Source organism: Hippopotamus amphibius, chromosome X (genome assembly GCF_030028045.1).
Source record: "Hippopotamus amphibius kiboko isolate mHipAmp2 chromosome X, mHipAmp2.hap2, whole genome shotgun sequence".
Taxonomy (NCBI): Eukaryota; Metazoa; Chordata; class Mammalia; order Artiodactyla; family Hippopotamidae; genus Hippopotamus; species Hippopotamus amphibius.
In genome coordinates this window covers 77,124,340-77,146,578 of record NC_080203.1, presented here as the reverse complement: position 1 = coordinate 77,146,578, position 22,239 = coordinate 77,124,340, and the positions used below count along the sequence as shown (strand labels likewise).

The 22,239-nt window shown below is 37.3% G+C and overlaps 2 protein-coding genes across 2 annotated transcripts in view; one reads left to right on the top strand and one right to left on the bottom strand.

Moving 5' to 3' along the window:
• The window catches only part of TEX11 (testis expressed 11), a 338,452-nt gene that overhangs the window by 227,384 nt on the left and 88,829 nt on the right, over positions 1-22,239 (bottom strand). The window contains exon 10 of the mRNA XM_057717635.1: positions 9,200-9,285. Coding sequence (XP_057573618.1) covers positions 9,200-9,285 — 86 coding nt within the window. The remainder of the gene's footprint in view (positions 1-9,199; positions 9,286-22,239) is intronic.
• On the top strand, positions 1,509-1,961 carry LOC130842587 (GSK3B-interacting protein-like). The gene has a single exon (XM_057719257.1). The coding sequence runs from the start codon at positions 1,542-1,544 to the stop codon at positions 1,959-1,961; it is 420 nt and encodes a 139-aa protein (XP_057575240.1). The 5' UTR covers positions 1,509-1,541.

Here is a 22,239-nt window from a genome sequence, read left to right as displayed (position 1 = left end):
GATCTTTCCCTAGATCACACTGCCTGATTACAGATAATACTGTCAAATTTTCAAGGTCTCAAGCTGAGAAGAGAAGTGAAAATAAAGGAATGAATATTAAGTAGCATTAAAACTGATACAAACTTCCCTTGGGCTCATATATTGAACCATTAATATTTGTGCATATAAATACATTTATGTATATTTCCTTTCTTGTTTTCCTTACTTCTTATAAGAAGATCTCTGGTGTTACATATTCCTATACAACCACAGCAAAGGCTGAACACTGATAAATAAAAATATCTCACTAACACTGTCCTTACTGTAAACACAATAACTATTTTTTAAAACCGTTGCAGAAATTACATAATCTGGGTTAACTAACTCTAAGCACGATGAATTTAGAAAACAACACTATAATTTTTGTTAGATTCTCCTCTTTTGATTCCATGAGAGATACAAAAAGCTTTATAGAACAGGAAAGAGACACACTTCTCTTCCCACTTGAGGATACTACATCTAAGATAAAAACTATCCCCAACTATTAGGAAGCAACTCACATTAGCTACCAACTAAGACAGGCTTTAGACTCGTTTTAGAGAAATTTAAAATGGTGTTAGAAAAGGAGCTAAAAATTTACTCCTCCTCTAATATACTGCTTACCCAATTATTTATTCAAATCCAAAAATCTAGTGACATTAATTTTAAGTTGTATGTTTATTTGCTTTTAAGAAAATACAAAATGAGACCTTAAGATGCTGAGGGGAGAAAAGCAACCCAGAGCTCTCACAAAAGGAGTCAAGAATTATTCTCAATTTTTGTTAACCTACAAAGGCCTCTACTCTTCATAAATTTATAGGCACTTAGTCTCTGACACGTAGGTTAAGGCAGCAGGGTCATTTAAATTTCATTTATTAAGATCAATATTAGATTATTTTTCACAATACACTTTCAGGGTTTTATCCAATTCTTCAGGATTCTATCCAACTCAAATGTTTTCTGTCATTTTCCCAATTTATCTCACTGTCTCTGCTACAACAAGAGGTCACCAATTAGGAATTTTCCTACATATAGTCTTTGGCTCAGTTTCATTTAACTAACCCTTTTTTTTTTTAATTTATTTTTTGGCTGTGTTGGGTCTTCGTTGCTATGCGCGGGCTTTCTCTAGTTGTGGCAAGCGGAGGCTACTCTTTGTTGAGGTGTGCGGGCTTCTCACCGCAATGGCTTCTCTTGTTGCAGAGCACGTGTGCTTCAGTAGCTGTGGCACATGGGCTTAGTTGCTCTGCAGCATGTGGGATCTCTCCTGACCAGGGACTGAACTCGTGTCCCCTGCATTGGCAGGCGGATTCTTAACCACTGTGCCACCAGGGAAGTCCCTAACCTTCTTTATTTACAGTTCATTTTGAAAAAAAACCCAATTCCTTAAATCTTCCAAATGCATGTCAATGATTCTCACGTTTTCCTTGTTGTTTAACATATTAAAAGAGTTTTTAAAAACTATTTTTGAGACGCCTGGGGAGGGAGTAACAGGAGGACGTGGGGCACGCCTAGTTTTTTGCAGAATGGAAACAGATTGTAATCCCATGGAGCTGAGCAGTGTGTCAGGATTTGAAGAAGATGCAGAGCTTAATGGCTTTGAAGGAACTGATATGAAAGACATGAGGCTGGAAGCTGAAGCAGTTGTAAATGATGTTCTCTTCGCTGTTAACACCATGTTTGTCTCAAAAACCCTGCTCTCTGCAGACGATGTGGCCTATATCAACGTGGAAACAAGAGAAAGGAATAGATACTGCCTTGAGCTCACTGAAGCAGGGCTCAGGGTGGTAGGTTATGCTTCCGACCAGGTGGATGATCATTTACAGACTCCCTACCATGAAACAGTCTACTCCTTGTTGGATACGCTCAGCCCTGCCTACCAGGAAGCATTTGGAAATGCACCCCTTCAAAGACTGGAAGCTTTGAAAAGGGATGGACAGTCATGACTAAGTTTTTTCCTGTTAGAGGGGGCAGCTGTTGGTACACAATGTTGACATAAAGCTTGAAATTCTCACATACGGTCATAGTAGAAAATAGCATCTTTGATTTTGTGTTTTTATCATTTTTTGCTTCACATTTAGGCTTTTGATTGATAACTTTTTTGACTAATTAATTGTCTTTCTTAGTTTCTGATTCATTAAGGAAATTCTGAGGCCATTGCTGTGACACCATCATTAAGACATTCAAATTTCTTTATAGAGTATCTCTGCATTTCGAAAACCTAATCAGTATTTCATTCTCTTCCTGCAGGACTTTGATGCTGCCAGCATGCTCTCTTACATAGCAATTTCTAGATTTGCACAGTAATATAGGAAATAAAATGACCTAACTTCAAACTTTGATTCAGCTTGCTAAATCAGGGGTTTACTACTAGCTTGGACTGACTTTGTAGTCATTATTTTGCTACTAGCCTTACTGGAAATAAATTATCAACTAGTTTCCACTACACAAATTTTGAAATTCACTGCTTCATTTAATGTATTTATATTATTAAAATGGACTGATAAAAATGGATTAATTATATATTATGTAGCTCGTATTACATGAAAAAACAGGTACTGATATAGTACTGTATTCCTTGTTTGCAATAGCCAGCCAACTAAAAGGACAAACTGTTAGCAAATGAATGTAACAATTACTCGTTTCCAAGATATTTAAGCACATAAGCAAATATAGGAACAGGCTCCATTCTTTTCCTAACAAAAAGCATCTTCAATGTGTGTGTGATTTAAAAGTAAAAAAAGACTCTGAATTCCTAAAAAACAATATTTTGGCCTGTGTTGATTCTTATTATGAATGTTTGTTTACATAATGTACAGTATATATTCAGAAAGTATTTTTGCTTCAACATGTACTTTCTATAATGCAGTGCTTTGGTAGTCCCACAGCACCCCTCCTTCCTCAAAAGATGTACAGTGTTCTGTCTCAATGTTAACTTTACAATGTCATGTGAGTGTAATGTATAGGTTTGAAACCAAAGGATGAATGAAGCATTCAGAGATTTAATATATGAAAAAGGGAGACTCTGTATTTTATATTTTATTACAGGTACTAATATTTGTAAAAAGAAACTACACCATGCCGCTACATGTTTTCAAGTACATGCTGAATAATAAGGATTGGGGAGTTTTTTTTAACACTAGTCTAAAGCAGCAGCTATAGAAATGTTGAACTAAAATTCCACATCTGGACACATCTTCATAATTTGTCCTTTGAAGACTTTTTAAAACCATTATTAAATAACAGTTACTTTTAGGCTCTGAAGATCATGTAGACCAGAGCAAGTGAAAATTTGATTGGGTAACCATTCGTTGTCAAAATTCATTGGAATGCTTAAATGATGTTTGATACATGAACATTCGTCCTCAGCTTTACTTTCAGATGCTTAAGTGTTTGGGCAATGAAGTCTAACTTCAGGTTGAACTTTCTCATGCTTAATCTCAGGCTAAATGTAAAGGATATTTGTAAACTCTGAATAAAATTCTGTTTACTAATTTTGAGTTAAGTATGGAGAAAACTGATTGTATGTTTAAAAGTTGAAAGTGTTCATTTTGTGATAAATGTTTGATTCCAAAAAAAAAAACAAAACTATTTTCGAAAAAAAATTTAAAGAACAAAGTAAAATGTTAATACTGACCATTTACTAGTGTGGGATTACAGGAGAATTTTACTTTCCATATTACATATTTTTGTGATATTTAAATTTTTATAATTAGCACATATGACTTCTTTATTCCGTAAAGGTTTTTTTAATTAATTCTTTTTATTTATTTATTTATTTTTTTAATTTGGCAATTCGGCATGGCATGTGGGATCTTAGTTCCCAACCAGGGATCAAACCAATGCCCACTACACTAGAAGCTCGGAGTCTTAGCCACTGGACTGCCAGGGAAGTCCCCAATCAGCAAAGAAGTTTTAAGCATTATTTTTACTATATCCATGGGTGTTAACCTTTCATTTTGATTCTTCTCTCCCAAATTTAATTTGCCATAACTAGAAAATAGGTGTTACAGCAAAAGGTGAAAAGTAAGCCTCCCCAAGTGTTTACCAGCCAGTAGCTCCAAGGAATGCAGTTGAGTGAATTAGAAAGAACTACTAGAAACCAAGGAAAAATCATCCTTGATTAAGAATATGACTAAGGTTCAGGGATTGGGACATTTTCCTCCCAGGGGCAAAAAAATCTGCAAAGTCTTTGCCGTAAATCAGTGTAACTCCAAAGCCTTTTGAGTTGGACTCGTTTCTATTGTTTGGTTTACAGTACTTCTTGTAGAATACTAATTACAGTGCAATTTCTATACACCTTTTCTAAAAAGTCAAGTTCGCAAAATATATGTCCAAATTGTTAGATAGGACTTTAAAAGACTAAACACTAAATTAAAATTCCACCAGGGCAACTGAGAGGCCACAAATCCCCTAGAGTGAAGAAGAAGTTCTATATCAACAGTCTCTCCCCGCCTACTTATTCTTGCCTCTGCCAGGAACACAGAGAGGAGCTCAATATAACAAGAATTTTATAAAAGGGGAGAAAAAGAAAAATTATATTTTATTAAACAAAAAAACCTCTTAAACATTTTTCCAAAGCTCATTTCAAAGATCTGAAATTTTATATTCTATGGAGTCCTAATTGAATTTGTCATTTGAATACAATGAGGCAGGTACCTCGACGCGCCAACAGTAAAGTAAGCTTAAGGATTCCCAATTTCATTCATAATCACAGTGGCCTTTCTTAATCTGTGGCATCTCTAATAAGGGGACATAATAAAAAAAGTGTGGCAGAAATCAAGGAAAGCAGCAGCTGTTTATGAAGTTTTCTTAGCAAAAGAAAAGGCAAGGGGGAGACAAAAACTGTACAAGGTCCTAAACAGATCTGTTAACAAGAACTGAGGGAAAGAAAAGAGCTTTATAAACAATACCCACTACCACCCTTTATGTTCTAGGCTTCTATTTCAACGAAATTCTAATATACTACAGCAATTTTGATATCTTATTATTTGTGGAAAAATGAGGGGTTTTCCTTTTAGACTGAATGGGTCCTTTCAAATTGTATATAACCTCTAGCTTAAGATATCCACTGTTCTCAAAAGAGTTAAGCCTGTAGAAAGTACACTCACTTTCCATGCCCCGCTCCTAGTACAAAATTTACAGAGAAACGTGCTTAATTAGCAGCTATTCATTCCTGCTTGTATCACCAACTGCTCTCAACAGTTTTCTCAACACACAGATAATTAAAACACAAAGAAAAATTGACCCAAAGACTGGCAGTATAAAAGATGTGACTGTTTGTCTTTATAAAATTTTTACCTGGAAAGTCAACAAGTAATCTGCGTTTGATTTCTCTATGATAAATTTTAGAATAAACTAGTGAAGTGGCCATATTAGTGCCCATTTGCAGTAAATAGCAAACACATCACCTAGCAAGAGCAGCAACTACTACCATTTACTGAATACTTTCTATTTCCCAAGCAAGTTACTAAACACTCTACAATATATACATCATTATATTTAATTTCTAGAATAATTCTAAAAAGTAGGTATCACAATATTGATAATTATTTTGCCTCTTTTTAAACACATTAAAATATAATCTTTTTCAAGGCATTTGATAATACTTTACAAAGTTATTTTTATATCTCCAAAAGATATGGAAAAATAATCTGGCAGAAAGATTAAAATAATATATAATGCAGCAGCTTCCCACCAGCTATCTATTTTACATTTGGTGGCGTATATATGTCAATGCTACTCTCTCACTTCATCCCAGCTTCACCTTCGCCCCCCGCCCCCTTTCCCTCAAGCCCCTCCTCTGCATCTACATCTTTATCCTCGCCCTGCCACTGGGTTCATCAGTACCATTTTTTTAGATTCCATATATATGCGTTAGTATACGGTATTTGTTTTTCTCTTTCTGGCTTACTTCACTGTGCATAACACAGGGAGATCAACTCAATGGTTGGTGATGACTTAGAGGGGTGAGACAGGGAGGGTGGGAAAGAGTCGTGGGAGGGAGGCCATATGGGGATATATGTATAAATACAGCTGATTCACTTTGTTGTACAGCAGAAACTGGCACAACATTGTAAAGCAGTTATACTCCAATAAAGAGCTTAAAAAATGATATATAATAACTAGGGCTAGAATTCAAGTCCTTCCTGTTTTCCTCAATCTCATTCTAATGATAAGAATACACAAGAATCAAAGTATGGTGGTGCTTCATAAATCTGTTATTATGTATATTTTGATGAAAATATGACTGTGGGTCAAATTATGTTCCTAGTAATACAGCCACTAAACATACAGTAAAAATCTGATATAGTTAGCTTATGATACAAATATCAGTCATCTCCTATCACCATCATATTTTCCTTCTGTAAGGTTTTCTAAAAAAGATGATGATAGATAAAAGGTCAACAATCCATGGCATATATGATAATAACCTACATGTTATGCCACTTTAAGCCTTAGCCTACTCTTATAACCAGTTCCTAGAGAACATTCACGTTCATGTTCATCCTTGGCATAAACTACAGGCTCACCTCCACAGTCTTAAGCTTCCAGAAGCCATCCACGGCATCACAGCACCCTTTTTTCTTTTTTTGTCCTTCCCATTCCTGTCTCCTTGGCATACTAATCTTTTGATAGGTTGATGCCATAACCTTTGTGAGTGCTCCTCCCCCAAATACTGCCAAATCCTAGAATAGAACTCCCTCATCATTCACTTTATTAAAAAGTTGTTCATTTAAAGGAAACCTGCTATAAACCTATGCTAAACTAGCTAGCTCCTTTGGTATATTTTTAATAATTCAATTTATAAAATATGATTTACAATAAAAATCTCAGGTATATTCCACTTGTGTGAAGCATCCTAAATTGAGACAAGTATCTCTCTAATAACTGCATAAGCCTGTTCTGTCAGGCATAATTCTTTATAGAGTTTGATCAATCTTTGGGCTCTAAAAAGTCTTTTACATAAACAAATTATTTGCATAAATATTTTTTTAGAGATACATATGCCTGTGAGTACTATAATCTTAATGACCATATTTCTATTTATTTCATTAATGGCAAACGTAATTTTCACAACAGTTAGACTAATCAAGGGAATATCTCCAAATAACTAGAACTAACCCCATACTCAGAGAAGGGAAACATTTAGTGAATTGATTTGATATATTCTACTCCATAATCCACTGATATTCAAAGCACTTTATGTGACATCTCCAGAAAAATACATTTTTCACAGAAATTCATTTAATTAGCAATTACTGAGTATCTACTATATGTCAGAACATGTACTGGGCATAGGTATTCAGTGAAACACAGGATTCTTGCATATAGTTGCTGTATTTTTGCACTATTCCCTTGATATTTCCAGATTCAACACAACAGTACAAATCTCAGTGTACTGCTAAGCATATAGTAAGTGCTTAATATATACTTACTTGACTGATATTAAAATACCAAAATTCATTTAAGACTAGTAATTTTAGCTGATCCTACTATTTACCCACATGCCCTTACACTCTGGAGTTAGCAGACAGCAATACATATCAAAGCAAAAAATGAAGATTTCCATATTCTTAATGAAGATACAAAGGAGGAATGGAGGGAGAACATGCTCTTTTGTTATTATTAAGAATAGAATACATTTTTCTATCAACTGGCAATATATAAGAATAATAAACAATATATGTTAAAGGAGTAAATAAATTTAGCATGTTGGCTTTTGAAATCAGAAAATATTTAGGCTGCTAAAGTACCCTATAGTAAGTATTAACTGAATTCAATGATAATAATCCTGAATTTATATTCATTTCTTTTATTTATTTATTTATTTATTTATTTATTTATTTATTTATTTATTTTTTTAAGGTTGGAATTGCTTTTATTGGGGCGAGCGCCGCAGGCCCGCCATGGTCGGGTTAGTGTTCTGCCCTAAGAGGCAGCCGAAGCCTGGCACCTCCACCCGCCACCTACCTGGGTTAGTGGAACATGCAAAGCTCAGTCGGAGGGTGGAGGCAGGGGTGGAAGCCACCAGGGCCCGGGGCTGGATGGAACAGGGGCGGGTGGCACCGGGCTGGGCTGCCTTGTCCTCAGGCCCCACACAGGGGCTGAGACTCCCCTGGAGATGCAGGCAGGCAGCACCCACGGTGGGGTTCCACAGGCTCCAGGGGACACTGGGCCCATAGTGGGAAAGAGGCCTGCAGAAACCCAGCCATGCCCGGCCGGCATGCCCAAGAGTTGGGCAGTGGCGAGCCTTTCACCAGGAGGGTCCGTCTCCCACCCCAGGTCTGGGTCCTTTGGGCCTGGGGTGCAAAGGGGGACACAGAAGGCACTTACTAGGGGGCTGAGGCTGGAAGGCTGGAGCCAGAGGCCCGGGGTCTCGGGAGAGAGCAAGGGGGTGCGGTGGGGAACAGAGTCTGCAGCTCTGCAGCAGCCAGGAACAGGCTGGGGCCCGGCCCGGGCCAGCTGGGGCTGCAGACTGGACTCTCATCTGCTCGTGAGGAAGGGGCTTCCCTGAGCAGCCTAGAAGGCACAGCTGACCCAGGACTCCCGCCCTCCCCAGCAAGGCCCACTGAGCGAGCAGATCAGTCCTAGAAACAGGAGAAAACGCTGGCCTTGAGCGCCCTGCTACTGGCGGGGCCAACGCCCACTGTCCCAGCAGGTAGGACTGGGGGTTGGGGGTTGGGGATTGGGCGGGGCTGGCCTACAGGGCTAGGGTAACCTCGCCCAGACAGAACCCCCCTGGAGAGATGGGAGGGCTGAGCTGGGGGCCCAGCTCTGCCCCCTCCAAGGCACCTGGCTGTGGTGAGTGGCAGGTAAAGAGGAGCAGGGAGATGGTGGGGGGCGAGGCGGTCCGTGGGGCCGGACTGGCCCCATCCCCCAAGAGACAGGCTGTCTGGACAGCAGGGGTACGTTAATACGTCAGTCTGGCCTTTTTGGTTAAACTCTAGGCACCGCTTGGGAGGAAGACACCTTTAAACACTGAAGAGAGACCCCAGCGCCCGGGTGGGGAGCCTGGCCACATGCAGAGTGGGAGGCAGGTGCAGGAGGGTCAGGCTGCCGCTGACTCGGGGCCCCCCCAGGGAGGACGCGGGCCCCGAGGCGAAGCGGCGGCCATAGCCCGAGGAGGAATAGGATGAGGAAGAGAAGGTCATGGAGAAGCCCGTCATTTCTTTTATATTACCTAAGCCAGAAAGAACTTTCTTCATATTTATTCTGATGATAGGTTTCTACTCCAAAGTTGTAACAGAGCGTATGAAGATATCCGACCTGCAATATTAAAAAAAAAAAAGGGAGATGTCAGATTCATAATTCTCTTAACATTAAAAACATCTATAGCATTTCAGTCTTTAAGACATACTTACTGTTCTATACATCAAAACAACCCACTCACCCTTACCAAAACCTCTCGATTTATATAAAGAGGAGCTAAAAAATATTCAGGATGTGGCATTAGTTACCTATCAAAAGGTAATACAATACATTACTAACAGAACTTGAAAGGTCCTTTGTAACAGGAAATGGGAAAACTAATCACTGCCCAGCAACAGAACAGGCTAAAATGCCTCCATAGGTTGCCAGATTCAGTAAAAGGCATTAGAAAAGAGTATAGTCAAAGAACACAAAATCACGACTGAGGGGGGCAAAAAATGAATGACTATCTTTCAAAATTAGGACAACTTTAAAAAATGTGAAATGTGTCCAAAGCACTATCTAGTCATAAGACTTATTTAGAAATAATTAATTTAATGGATCTCTTAATAACAAATTTTCTTTACATAAATTACCACTGAGATAAAAGCAGGAATAAGTATGTGAAGGATGCCATAGGAAAATACTCTTATACATTAATCAGCATCTCAGTCCCTGTGTCAAGGTCGTATCTTACTGAATTTTCATGCATCAAAACACTGGGAAATGGCACAAGAGAAAAAAATTTAATTCTAATAATTTACCCAAATATCCCCTCAGTATTTATAGAAACCATCTACCCAGAATCTGATTACATCCATATAAAGGAGTCCTTTATAAGTTTTACCTGAGTAAGACTACAGAAGCAGATCCTCAATTAAGAATCCAAGATCTGAGGCAAGTTATTCATAAGTAATGTGTAAAGAGCTGTCTTGCTTCAAAAAAGTTTCCCTTTGAATTACACTACAGTACATTCAGAAAGTAGAAGTTCAATATGCATGCCTGAGCACATCAGATCTGCTGTATATTTGAATCTAAAATAAAGAATAGCCTTGGTAATGTGGATCTGGCAAGAATCCATAAGTATTTAAATGCATTCTCGACATTTCAGCAGAAAAGGCTTAACTCATTACGTGCCCCAGATCCCATAGGTTCACTCAGGGCCACCCCAATTATGTAGCTATACTGGAATAATGCAGCTTATACCCACTTGCTGCAGAGAGGCTTGCAACTAACTTATACAGAGAAAAATGGAAAGTAAAACTTTTGTTGAACATTTAAATGTATTGTCTTTATTGAGTTTCCTCGGTGATTTCTTTTTTCTGCCTTCACAATCCCTTCAAGTGTACTTACATTAAATACTACGTCCTAGGGGAGAAAAGAATACAAAATAATAAACTTATAAGACCAAAGCTACAAAATACTAAACTATCTTTCAAGAGACCTGCAGCATATTTTCAATGTAATGACCGAAAAAAAATCTTTTAACTACCAGTACTGCTCCATTCACTCATTCATTTATACATTCAATAATAAATATTTACTAAGCATATCCTATTTATAAATATTTACTAAGCATATCTATTAGGCACTATTTTAGGCATTAGAGTTACATCAGTGTGACAAAAATCCTTGGCCGCATGAAACATTTCTAATGAGGTATTAAGATTTATACAAATATCTCTTTAAAAATATGTTCCTTGGGACTTCCCTGGTGGCGCAGTGGTTAAGAATCTGCCTGCCAATGCAGGGGACACAGGTTCAATCCCTGGTCCGGGAAGATCCCACATGCCACAGAGCAACTAAGGCCATGCATCACAACTACTAAGCCTGCGCTCTAGAGCCCATACTCCACAACAAGAGAAGTCACCGCAATGAGAAGCCAGCGCACTGCAACAAAGAGTAGCCCCTGCTTGACACAGCTGGAGAAAGCCTGTGCACAGCAATGAAGACCCAATGCAGCCAATAAATAAATAAATAAAATTATTTTTAAAAAAATACGTACATGGCCTTCCATGGAGTGGTAACATTTCATTTTGCAAGTAATACACAATGGCAAAAAACAATACAAAGAAGGTAGATCTGTAAATCTATTGTATATTGGTCATACAGAAATGGACTCATGGGACCAGAACTCACAGAATCTCTAGAAACTCCAGCCACCGCTACATCTACTGGCCCAGAAAAGACAGATCCAACTGAATACCTACTTTACAATGCCAAGATGAGTCTATATAGATGATTTTTAAAACTCAATTAGATACTGCTGCTAAAAATGAGTTTGATCACTAACTTTTGAGTTCAATATAAGGCTTTTTAACAATAGTTATTTATTTGGCTGCGCTGGGTCTTAGTTGCGGTACGCGGGATTTATTGATGTTTCCTGACCAGGGATCAAATCTGGGCCCCCTGTATTGGGAGCACAGAGTCTTAACCACTGGACCACCAGGGACGTCCCCTTTTTATTTTTAGTTAACTAGATAATTTCATTTTCTGCGAATTACTTTGTAAATTAGGTTCTTAAACTTCGGAAAAAAACAAATCTAGTATTTCTTTTTAGTTTCAAGTTTCAAGCTATTTTTCTTTGTGATTTTGTTGTCTTTATAGGTCATTTATAGATCTTGTATTTTTACATTTTGTTCCATTATAATAGTGTAACAATAACTGAATGATAATTGCCTGGTTTTCTTCCGTAATGGCTTTGACATTTACCTTCCAATCCCTCCCTTATTCAGCTCTCTCTAATCCTCAGATACTTCAGTAATAATAAACAATAGGTCATTGATTATCTCTCCTGGTGCTCTAAGATACAATTTTCCACTTTATTTCTCTGCCTGTAAACAACAATACAGCATTACCTTCTGCCATCATGTCAACACCTTAAGTAATTCCTAATCTAGTTTTGAGATACAGGAAGGATGTCTCAGAAAAAAGAGAGTTGGTTTATTTAATTCATTAATCCCTTTAAAGTGAATAACTCTACAGTTAGCTCTTCTCCAACCTTTATCTGATCATTTCCTCTCATTATAAGATTACTTGCCCTGGATTTTCACCTCTTGTCTAAACCTTAAGCCCATCAAAAGCACACTAAATTTCACTGACCTTTAGAATGAAAATCATGAGTTTCCTAACAGTTTAGTTTTATCAATCACCTTCTAAATAAAATACAAACTCTTAACTCTGAACTTCAAGGTCCTTTACTGGTAGCCCCATCCTGATGAAGACATAGTTAATAATTACTTTTCTGTTATGTATCCTTGATCCTCTAATTCAGTACTTTCCCCTCTCTCTACATTTGCTTTTCCCTTTATCAGCTCTAACTTTGTGCAAGATACCAAAAGTTCTTTCCCTAAAACACCATCTATGAGTCTCCTTTCATATCTTTCAATATGCAATTCAATGTCCATTTACTCTACAAAGCATATTAAAGAAAGTCCTCTGTCCTCTAGTAATTTATACTGTGAAATAGATAGCAACAGAGCTGGAGATGAAAGAGATGGTAAAAACATGCATGCAAATGCAAACAATCCAAGAAACTTCACAGATGAAATTATTAGAATTAATAAAAGAGTTCAGAGAAGTTAAAAGCAACTGCATTCTTATACGCCAATGACAACTAAAAAATGTAAACTTTAAGATATCACTTATGACAGCAGTTGACTGTGAAACGTCTTTACATAGAAAATTACAAAATTATGTTGAAATACATTAAAGAAGACTATATAAATTAGGATATATCACATTCATTGGTAGGTAGACTCAACATCATAAAGATAGTGATGCTCTCCAAATTAATTATAAATCAAACGCCATTTCAATCAAAATTTCAATAGTTTTTCACCAAAGCTGACAAGCTGGACTCTATAAGGAATACGGATGAGTAAAAGGCACAGAATAGCTAAAATAATATTGAAGAACAAAGTAAAAGGACTTATGCTATCAAGACTATACTGACAGGCTTCCTAGGTGGCACAGTGGTTGAGAATCCGCCTGCCAGTGCAGGGGACACGGGTTCAATCCCTGCTCCAGGAGGATCCCATGTGCTGCGGAGCAACGAAGCCCATGTGCCACAACTATTGAGCCTGTGCTTTAGAGCCAGTGAGCCATAACTATTGAGCCCATGTGCTGCAACTACTGAAGCCCACGCACCTGGAGCCCATGCTCCACAACAAGAGAAGCCACGGCAGTGAGGAGCCTGTGCACCACAACGAAGAGTAGCCCCCGCTCACCGCAACTAAAAAGAAAGCCCGCGCACAGCAAAAAAGACCCAACACAGCCAATAAAATTAAAAAAAAAGACTATACTGGGTTGAATAATGCCCTCCTCCCAAAATTCACATCCATCTGGAATCAGTTTTGGAATAGGGTCTTTGCAGTCTAATCAAGGTGAAGTAATACTGGATTAGGGTGTGTCCTAAATCCAACATGACTGTCCTTAATACCACTCAAAAATAATATAGATAAAATGTAATTTTAAAAATATTCATCTAACCCACAGGAAGGTGGGAAAAAGTAAACAGGAAACTAAATGAAGAGAAAGCAAACAAAAAGCTAGAATCACATTCTTGTTAAAGATATCAGACTGAGCACACACAAAATTACCTTTGCTCTCTCCTAACACCCCAGTAAAATGATAGCAAAGGAAGAAAAGTTTTTAACTGTGGTAAAAAGCATATAACAAAATATACCATCTTAACCATTTTTAAGTGTACAGTTTAGTAGTGTTAACTATATTCATATTGTTGTGCAACAGATCTCCAGAACTTTTTCATCTTGCAAAACTGAAACTCTTAACCAATTGAACAATAACCCTTCATTTGCCCCTCCCCAAACCCCTGGCAATCACCATTCTACTTTCTGTTTCTGTGAGTTTGACTACTTTAAATACCTCACACAAGGGAAATCATAAAATACTTGGCTTTTTGTGACTGACATCTCATTTAGTATAGAATCCTCAAGGCTCGTCCATGTTGTAGCAGTTGACAGGATTTCTTTCCTTTTGAAGCCTGAATAATATTTCACTGTATGTGTATACTACCTTTTTTTTTTTAATCCATTCATCAATGGATATTTGTGTAGCTTCTACCTCTTGACTATTGTGAATAATGCTGCAATGAACATGGGTGTGCAAATATTTCTTCAAGAACCTGTTTTCAGTTCTTTTAGACATACACCCAGAATGGTATTGCTGAATTATACACTAATTCTATTTTTTAATTTTTTGAGGAAAAATATTTTAATTTTTTTCCATAGTGTCTGCATCATTTTACATTCTCAGCAATAGTGTATGAGGGTTCCAATTTCTCTGTGTCCTCATCAACACCTGTTCTGTTGTTTTGGCCGTCCTAATGAATGTGAAGCAATGTCTCACTGTGGGGACCTCCCTGGTGGTCCAATGGGTAAGACTTCTTGCTCCCAATGCAGGGGGCCTGGGTTCAATCCCTGTTCGGGGAACTAGATCCCACATGCATGCTGCAACTAAGAGTTCACGTGCCACAACTAAGAAGTCCACATTCTGCAACTAAGATCCCATGTGCCACAATTAAGATCTGGTGCAGCCTAAATAAATAAATAAATAAAAATTTTTTTCAAAAAAAAAGAATCTCACAAAAACTATCTCATGATTTTGCTTTTCTTTTCCCCAATGATTAATGATATTTACATCTTTTCATATGCTTGTTGCTCATTCGTATATCTTTGGAGAAACGTCTATTCAGGTCTTTTGTCCATTTCAAAATCGGGTTCTTTGTTTCTGTTGTTGTTGAATTGAAGTTCTTTGTATATTCTGGATATTAACCCCGTATAAGAAATATATGATTTGCAAGTAATTTCTCCCATTCCATAGGTTGGCTTTTCACTCTGTTGATTGTTTCCTTTGATGTGCAGAAGGTTTTAAGTTTGATGTTGCCACTTTTGCCTATTTTTGCTTCTGATGCTTATGCTTTTGGTACATATCTAAGAAATCACTGCCAATTCCAATGTCATAAAGTTTTTCCCCTATGTTTTCTTCTGGGAGTTTTATAGTTTTAGCTCTTACATTTATGTTCTTTAATCTATTTTGAGTCAACTTTTGTATATGGTGTAAGGTATGGCTCCAACTTCATTCTTTTGCATGTAGATATTTAGTTTTCCCACAGCCATTTGTTGGAGAGACTGCTGCTTTTGATTGAGTGGCCTCAGCACACTTGTTGAAGATCATATGCTTGCATATACAAGGGTTTATTTCTGGGCTCTCTATTCTGTTCTATTGGTCTATGTGTCTGTCTTTATGCCAGTACCACAATATTTTGATTACTGTAGCTTTGCAATATGTTTTGAAGTCAGGAAGTGTGAGGCCTGCAACTTTATTCTTCATTTTCAAGATTGTTTTGGCTATTCAAGTTCCCTTGAGATTCCGTATGAATCTTAGGATGGTTTTTCTATTTCTGCAAAACATGCCATTGGGATCTTGATAGGGATGGCATTGAGTCTGGAGATAGCTTTGAGTAGTATGGATATTTCAACAATATGAAAACTTCCAATCCAAAAACGTGAGATGTCTTTCCATTTATTTGTGTCTGCTTTAATTTCTTTCAGTTTTTTTTTGTTTTTTGTTTTTTATAAATAATTTTCAGCATACTAGTCTTTCACCTCCTTGGGTACATTTATTCCTCAGTATTTTATTCTTTTTGATCCTATTAAGTAAAAAAAAAATTAACATACAAACCCACTAGGACAAGGACAATATGATAGCAGACCAAGAACAACATAATTTTGGAAGCTAGAAAAGAGATGGGTAAATTAGTAACTGACTTAATAGATATGAGAAAGCAGAATGCTATGCTAGCAATGGGGAAATCTGAAAAGCAACCCAATTTATATTCCCAAATCCTCCTCCCAATTTCAGCAGTTAGCACCCCAGGCACATTTTAAAGGTGGGGCTGAAAATGGGAGGATTGGTTAAAAAGCTGTTTAAAAAGGAGTTAGATCCTCAAGTCTCCTTCCTTACTCCATCAGAGAAGCAACTATCCTTCCATAATCCTAGCAACAGACTACAGGAGCAAAAAAGAGGATCTCTGAACTTGGGAAGATGAGGCACAGTTGAGGGTAGGGGTGCTATACTGAAAAGAGGATGATTAAATAAAAATGTACATACTGACTCTCAAGACCCAACCCTGTTTCTTCCGCCTCGAACCCAGGAGGCCAGGTATTGAATTGCTAAGGAGTAGTCTGGAAGAGTCTCCTATGAGAAATTTGACCAGCCCAAGAGAAAAGAAACAAGGACACTGAAATCAGCAAACAGCTCACCTTACAAATCATCTCATCCAGAACACCTTACAGAAAGAGCCCAGGAACACAGAACTTCCAATGAGATTTTTAGTGTTTTGTTATTAAATATAAGCATCCAGTGATAATCAAACATTTGATGGAAGCATCTAATAGAGAGGCAGAGACCAAACACACACATATGCACACACAGAACAGAAAAATCACTTTGGAGAAAACAGAGATTATGCAGAGAAAAAAATGAGGGAGAGGAATGTATCAATACCTTCTGAGAGAGAGTAAGATACTGCAACCCTGAAATACGAACAAGATGCTATGAAAATAGAATACTCAGAAAAATAAAAAGAGTTCCTGAAAATTAAAAGCATGATATCAAAATGAAAAATTCATGAGAATGGTTAGAAAACAAAACTGAGAAAATCGCCTAAATAGTAAAATAAAATGAAAAAGAGATGGAAAACAGGTAAGAAAATATAAGAATATTAGGAAACCAATCTAGGAAACCTAACATCTGAAAAATAGGCACTCTAGAAAGAGAAAACAGAAGAGTAAATCATCAGCAAAATGAGTAAGAAAACAGAATTACCAGACTTAAATGGATTTTCAAGTGCTCAGAAAGATTAATGCAAAAAGATTCACACCAAGACACATTATCATGAAATTTTAAAACACTGGAGAAAAGAATATTCATTTCTAATCAAGAGAAAAAAGGTAGTATAGTGGTTAAGAGCAAGGACTTTGGAGTCACACTAAGTTTGAATCCAGTTTTCACCACTTACCCCTTGGGGAAGCTCCTAAAACCCTTTTTACCTCAGTCTTTATCTGTACAATGGGGAAAATAATAATATTCACCTCACAAGGTTGTCACAAGGTTATTGTGAAGATTAAATAAATTCATATTTATAAAGCACTGAGAATAATGCCTGGCACATAGTAATGATACATCAGTGTTGGTTATCCTTATGATGTAAATTTCCAAAGCAAAAATCATGTTTAATGCAAAGCATAAAGAATCAAAAGTGAGTGACAGCAGAGAAATGGCACAGTAGGGAACTCCAAGGGCCTGAACTTCCAAAGAAACACTGACAAAAATAATTTTAAAATCCCCCCCAAAAAATTGTCAGAACTCTAGAAAATAAAGGTTAACAGCAACCAAGAGAATACTGAATCAAGGAAAAGGTGACAAACACGGTAGGAGAGTTATGTAGCATTTTAACTTTAGCTTTGCCCTACTTCATTCACTACCACAATGGCAGTCTTGAAGATGGCAGCTTACATTCCTGCTATGGGTACCTGGTTCCCAAGGGTTTATTTGATATGACCTGTCCAGGGGTTACCAGAAAAACTAACGCAAGGTGCTTGACTGTTTCTCCTAACGCAGAACTCTTACAAGGTGGAAAAATGGCTAAATAGAGGGTGTTCCTCAAAAACACTGAAACACAAAGGAATAAGCTACTGCTGCCTGGGGCAAAAGATGACACTTGCGGCAAAACAATACACATTTTGAAAGTCTGGGAGGAAAAGTTGCAGAGAGTCACTTTGGGGAATAATGGCTTTGAAAAGCTCATACATATAATGAGGAATCCAGAAAGCCATGCACATGTCCAGGGCAAGATACACACTGAGAAAATACCTGAGAAGACCCCAAGCTTTAACCTCTAGTTGGTTGATCTTTACACTCCATGCAAGCAGGAAGAAAAGATTAAAGCAGAGATATAAACAGCATGACTGGGCTTCCCTGGTAGCAAAGTGATTAAGAATCTGCCTGCCAATGCAGGGAACATGGGTTCAAGCCCTGGTCCGGAAAGATCCCACGTGCCACGGAGCAACTGTGCTTGTGTGCCACAACTACTGAGCCTGTGCTCTAGAGCCCGTGAGCCATAACCAATGAGCCCACTTGCTGCAACTACTGAAGACCACGCACCTAGAGCCTGTGCTCCGCAACAAGAGAAGCCACAGCAATGAGAAGCCTGCACACCACAACGAAGAGTAGCCCCTGCTTGACATAACTAGAGAAAGCCCACATGCAGTAACGAAGACTCAACACAGCCAATAAATAAAAATAAAATAAATAAATAAATAAGCAGCATGACTAGGTGTTGAAGGAATGACCCAACATAGAGCCAATATGCAAAGACAGAGAAAGTTTTTCTTGTTTCCTTCTCTTTCTTTCCTTTTTTTTCTGGCTCCAGGCATTTAAGGAAGTCTTTGTCAAACTTTTGGCTGACTGTAAGTTAGAGTAAAAGAGACAAAGAACACAGTCTTAAAAAAAAGTTTAGAAAAGTCACTAAACAAACAAGTGCAAACCACAGCAAGAACAACAAACTGTGAAGAGGGGGAAAAATCTAATTTCCAAATTTTAGCTGATTTCTCATTAGAAACCATACAGGCCAGAACACAGTGGGACAACATACTTAAAGTGATGAAACAAAAAACTTTCAACTAAGAATTCTCTATGTGGCAAAACTATCCTTTCAGAAATGAAGAAGAAATTAAGACATTCTCATATACACAAAAAACGAGAGTCTGTCTCTAGTAGACCTGTTCTAAAATGCTAAATGGAGTTTTTCAGGATGAAATAAAAACATGCTAGATAGTAATGCTAAGAAGTAAAAACAAGGCTAAAGGTAACTAGGTAAATATAAAAGTCAGCATTATTGTATTTTTGGTTCATAATTCCTTTTTTTCCTATATAATTTAAAGAAAAAATACATTTAAAAATAAGTCTATGCTAATGGGCACATAATATATAAATATGTAATTTGTAAATGGAGATGTATAGCAGCAGACTTTTTGTATAATACTGAAGCTAATAGGTATTGAGTCTTACAAGTTTATGATGTTAATCATATTTTTCAAAGTAACCACTAAGAAAGCAACTGAAACATATGTAGAAAAAGATATGAGAAGGAAATCAAAATGGAATACTAGATAAAAGCAATTAAACAAAAAAGAAGGTAGTAGTGGAGGGACTGAGGAAGAAAAATATATAATACATGTATATAGGTATATAGAAAACACATAGGAAAATGGCAGAAGTCCTTTCTTATCAGTAATTACACATAAATTAACTCTCCAATTAAAGGGCAGAGATAGGCAGATTGGCTAATTTTTTTTTTTAAATACCATGATCAAACTATATGCTGGTTACAAAATCTCAGTTTACATCCAAAGACAAAAATAGACTGAAAACATGAAAAAAAGATATTCTAAGCAAATAGGAACCAAAAGAGCTGAATGCCTATACTAATATCAGACAAATAGACTTTAAGTCAGAAGACAAAGAACATTATATAGTGATAAAAGGGTAAATTTATCAAGAAAATATAACAATTATAAACATATATACACCTAACAACAGACCCCCCCAAAATATATGCAGCTAAAATTGACACAACTGAAAGGACAAATAATTCTACAATTACAGTTGGAGATATCAACATCTCACTTTCAATCATGTACAAAAACTGATAAAAGATCAAAAAGGAAATAGAAGACTCGAACAATACTATATACCACCTAGATTTAATAAACACATACAGAACACTCAACCCCAAACAAGCACAATACGCATTCTTCTCAGGTACACATGGGACATGCTCCAGGATAGACCATATGTTATGCCACAAAACAAGTCCCAATAAATTTTAAAACACTGAAATCATACAAAGCATCTTTTCCTACCACAATGGAATAAAACTTGAAAACTGGAAAATTCACAAATATTGGAAATTTAAAAGCACACTCTTAAGCAACCAATGGGTCAAAGAAGAAATCACAAAAGGAATTAGAAAATATGTAGAGAAGAATACAAATAAAAACACAACATACTAAAACTTATGGGATTCAGCAAAGGCAATGCTCAGAGGGAAATTTATAGCTATATACACGTACATTAAAAAAAAAGATCTTAGACTAAAAGGCAACCCTCAGAATGCGAAAAAATAATTGCCTATGAAACAACGGACAAAGGATTAACCTCCAAAATATACAAGCAGCTCATGAAGCTTCATGCCAAAAAAGCAAATAACCCAATCCACAAATGGGCAGAAGACCTCAATAGACATTTCTCCAAAGAAGACATACAGATGGCCAACAAACACATGAAAAGATGCTCCACATCACTCAGCATCAGAGAAATGCAAGTCAAAGCCACAATGAGGTATCACCTCACACCAGTCACAATGGCCATCATCACAAAGTCTGGAAACCGCAAATGTTGGAGAGGGTGTGGAGAAAAGGGAACTCTCCTGCACTGTTGGTGGGAATGTAAGTTGGTACAGCCACTATGGAAAACAATTTGGAGGTTCCTTCAAAAACTACACATAGAACTTCCATATGATCCAGTAATCCCACTACTGGGTATATACCCAAAGAAAACCATAATCCCCAAAGAAACTTGTACCATAATGTTTATTGCAGCACTCTTTACAATAGCCAGGACATGGAAGCAACCTAAATGCCCATCAACAAATGAATGGATAAAGAAGATGTGGCATATATATACAATGGAATATTACTCAGCGATAAAAAAGGGATGAGATGGAGCTATATGTAATGAGCTGGACAGACCTACAGTCTGTCATACAGAGTGAAGTAAGTCAGAAAGAGAAAGACAAATATTGTACGCTAACTCACATATACGGAATCTAAAAATGGTACTGATGAACTCAGTGACAAGAACAAGGACGCAGATACAGAGAATGGACTGGAGAACTCGAGGTTTGGGAGGGGGCGGGGGGTGAAGGGGAAGCTGAGACGAAGCGAGAGAGTAGCACAGACATATATATACTACCAACTGTAAAATAGATAGCCATTGGGAAGTTGTTGTATAACAAAGGGAGTTCAACTCGAGGATGGAAGATGCCTTAGAGGACTGGGACGGGGAGGGTGGGGGGGACTCAAGGGAGGGTGGGGGGGGAGTTGAGGGAGGGAGGGAATATGGTGGTACGTGTATAAAAACAGATGATTGAACTTGGTGTACCCCCAAAAAAATAATAAATTAATAAATAAAATTAAAAAAAAAACAAAAAACAAAATTAGAACACTCTCTAACACCATTCACAAAAATAAACTTAAAATGGATTAATAGACCTAAATATAAGGGCAGAAACTATAAAACACTTAAAGGAAAACATAAGCAGAACACTCTATGACATAAATGACAGCAAGATCCTTTTTGACCCACTTCCTACAGTAAAGGAAGTAGAAACAAAAATAAACAAATGGGACCTAATGAAACTTAAAAGTTTTTGCACAGCAAAGGAAACCCTAAATAAGACAAAAAGAGCACCCTCAGAATGGGAGAAAGTATTTACAAATGAAGAAACTGACAAAGGATTAATCTCTAAAATATACAAGTAGTTCATGCAGCTCAATATCAAAAGGACAAACAACCCCATCCAAAGCTGGGGGAAGACCTAAATAGACATTTCTCCAAAGAATACATACGGATGGCCAACAAACACATGAAAACACGCTCGACATCACTAATCAATAGAGAAATGCAAATCAAAACTGCAATGAGGTATCACCTCACACCGGTCAGAATGGCCATCATCAAAAAATCTAGGAACAATAAATGCTGGAGAGACTGTGGAGAAAAGGGAAACCTCCTGCACTGTTGGTGGGAATGTAGCTTGATACAGCCACTATGAAAACAGTATGGAGATTCCTTTGAAAATTACAAATAGAACTACCATATGACCCAGCAATCCCACTATTGGGCATATACCCTGACAAAACCATAATTCAAAAAATACATGTA

Excerpts from the sequence above, each read along its gene's own strand:
- LOC130842587 (XM_057719257.1), top strand. The coding sequence starts at position 1,542 with ATGGAAACAGATTGTAATCCCATGGAGCTGAGCAGTGTGTCAGGATTT.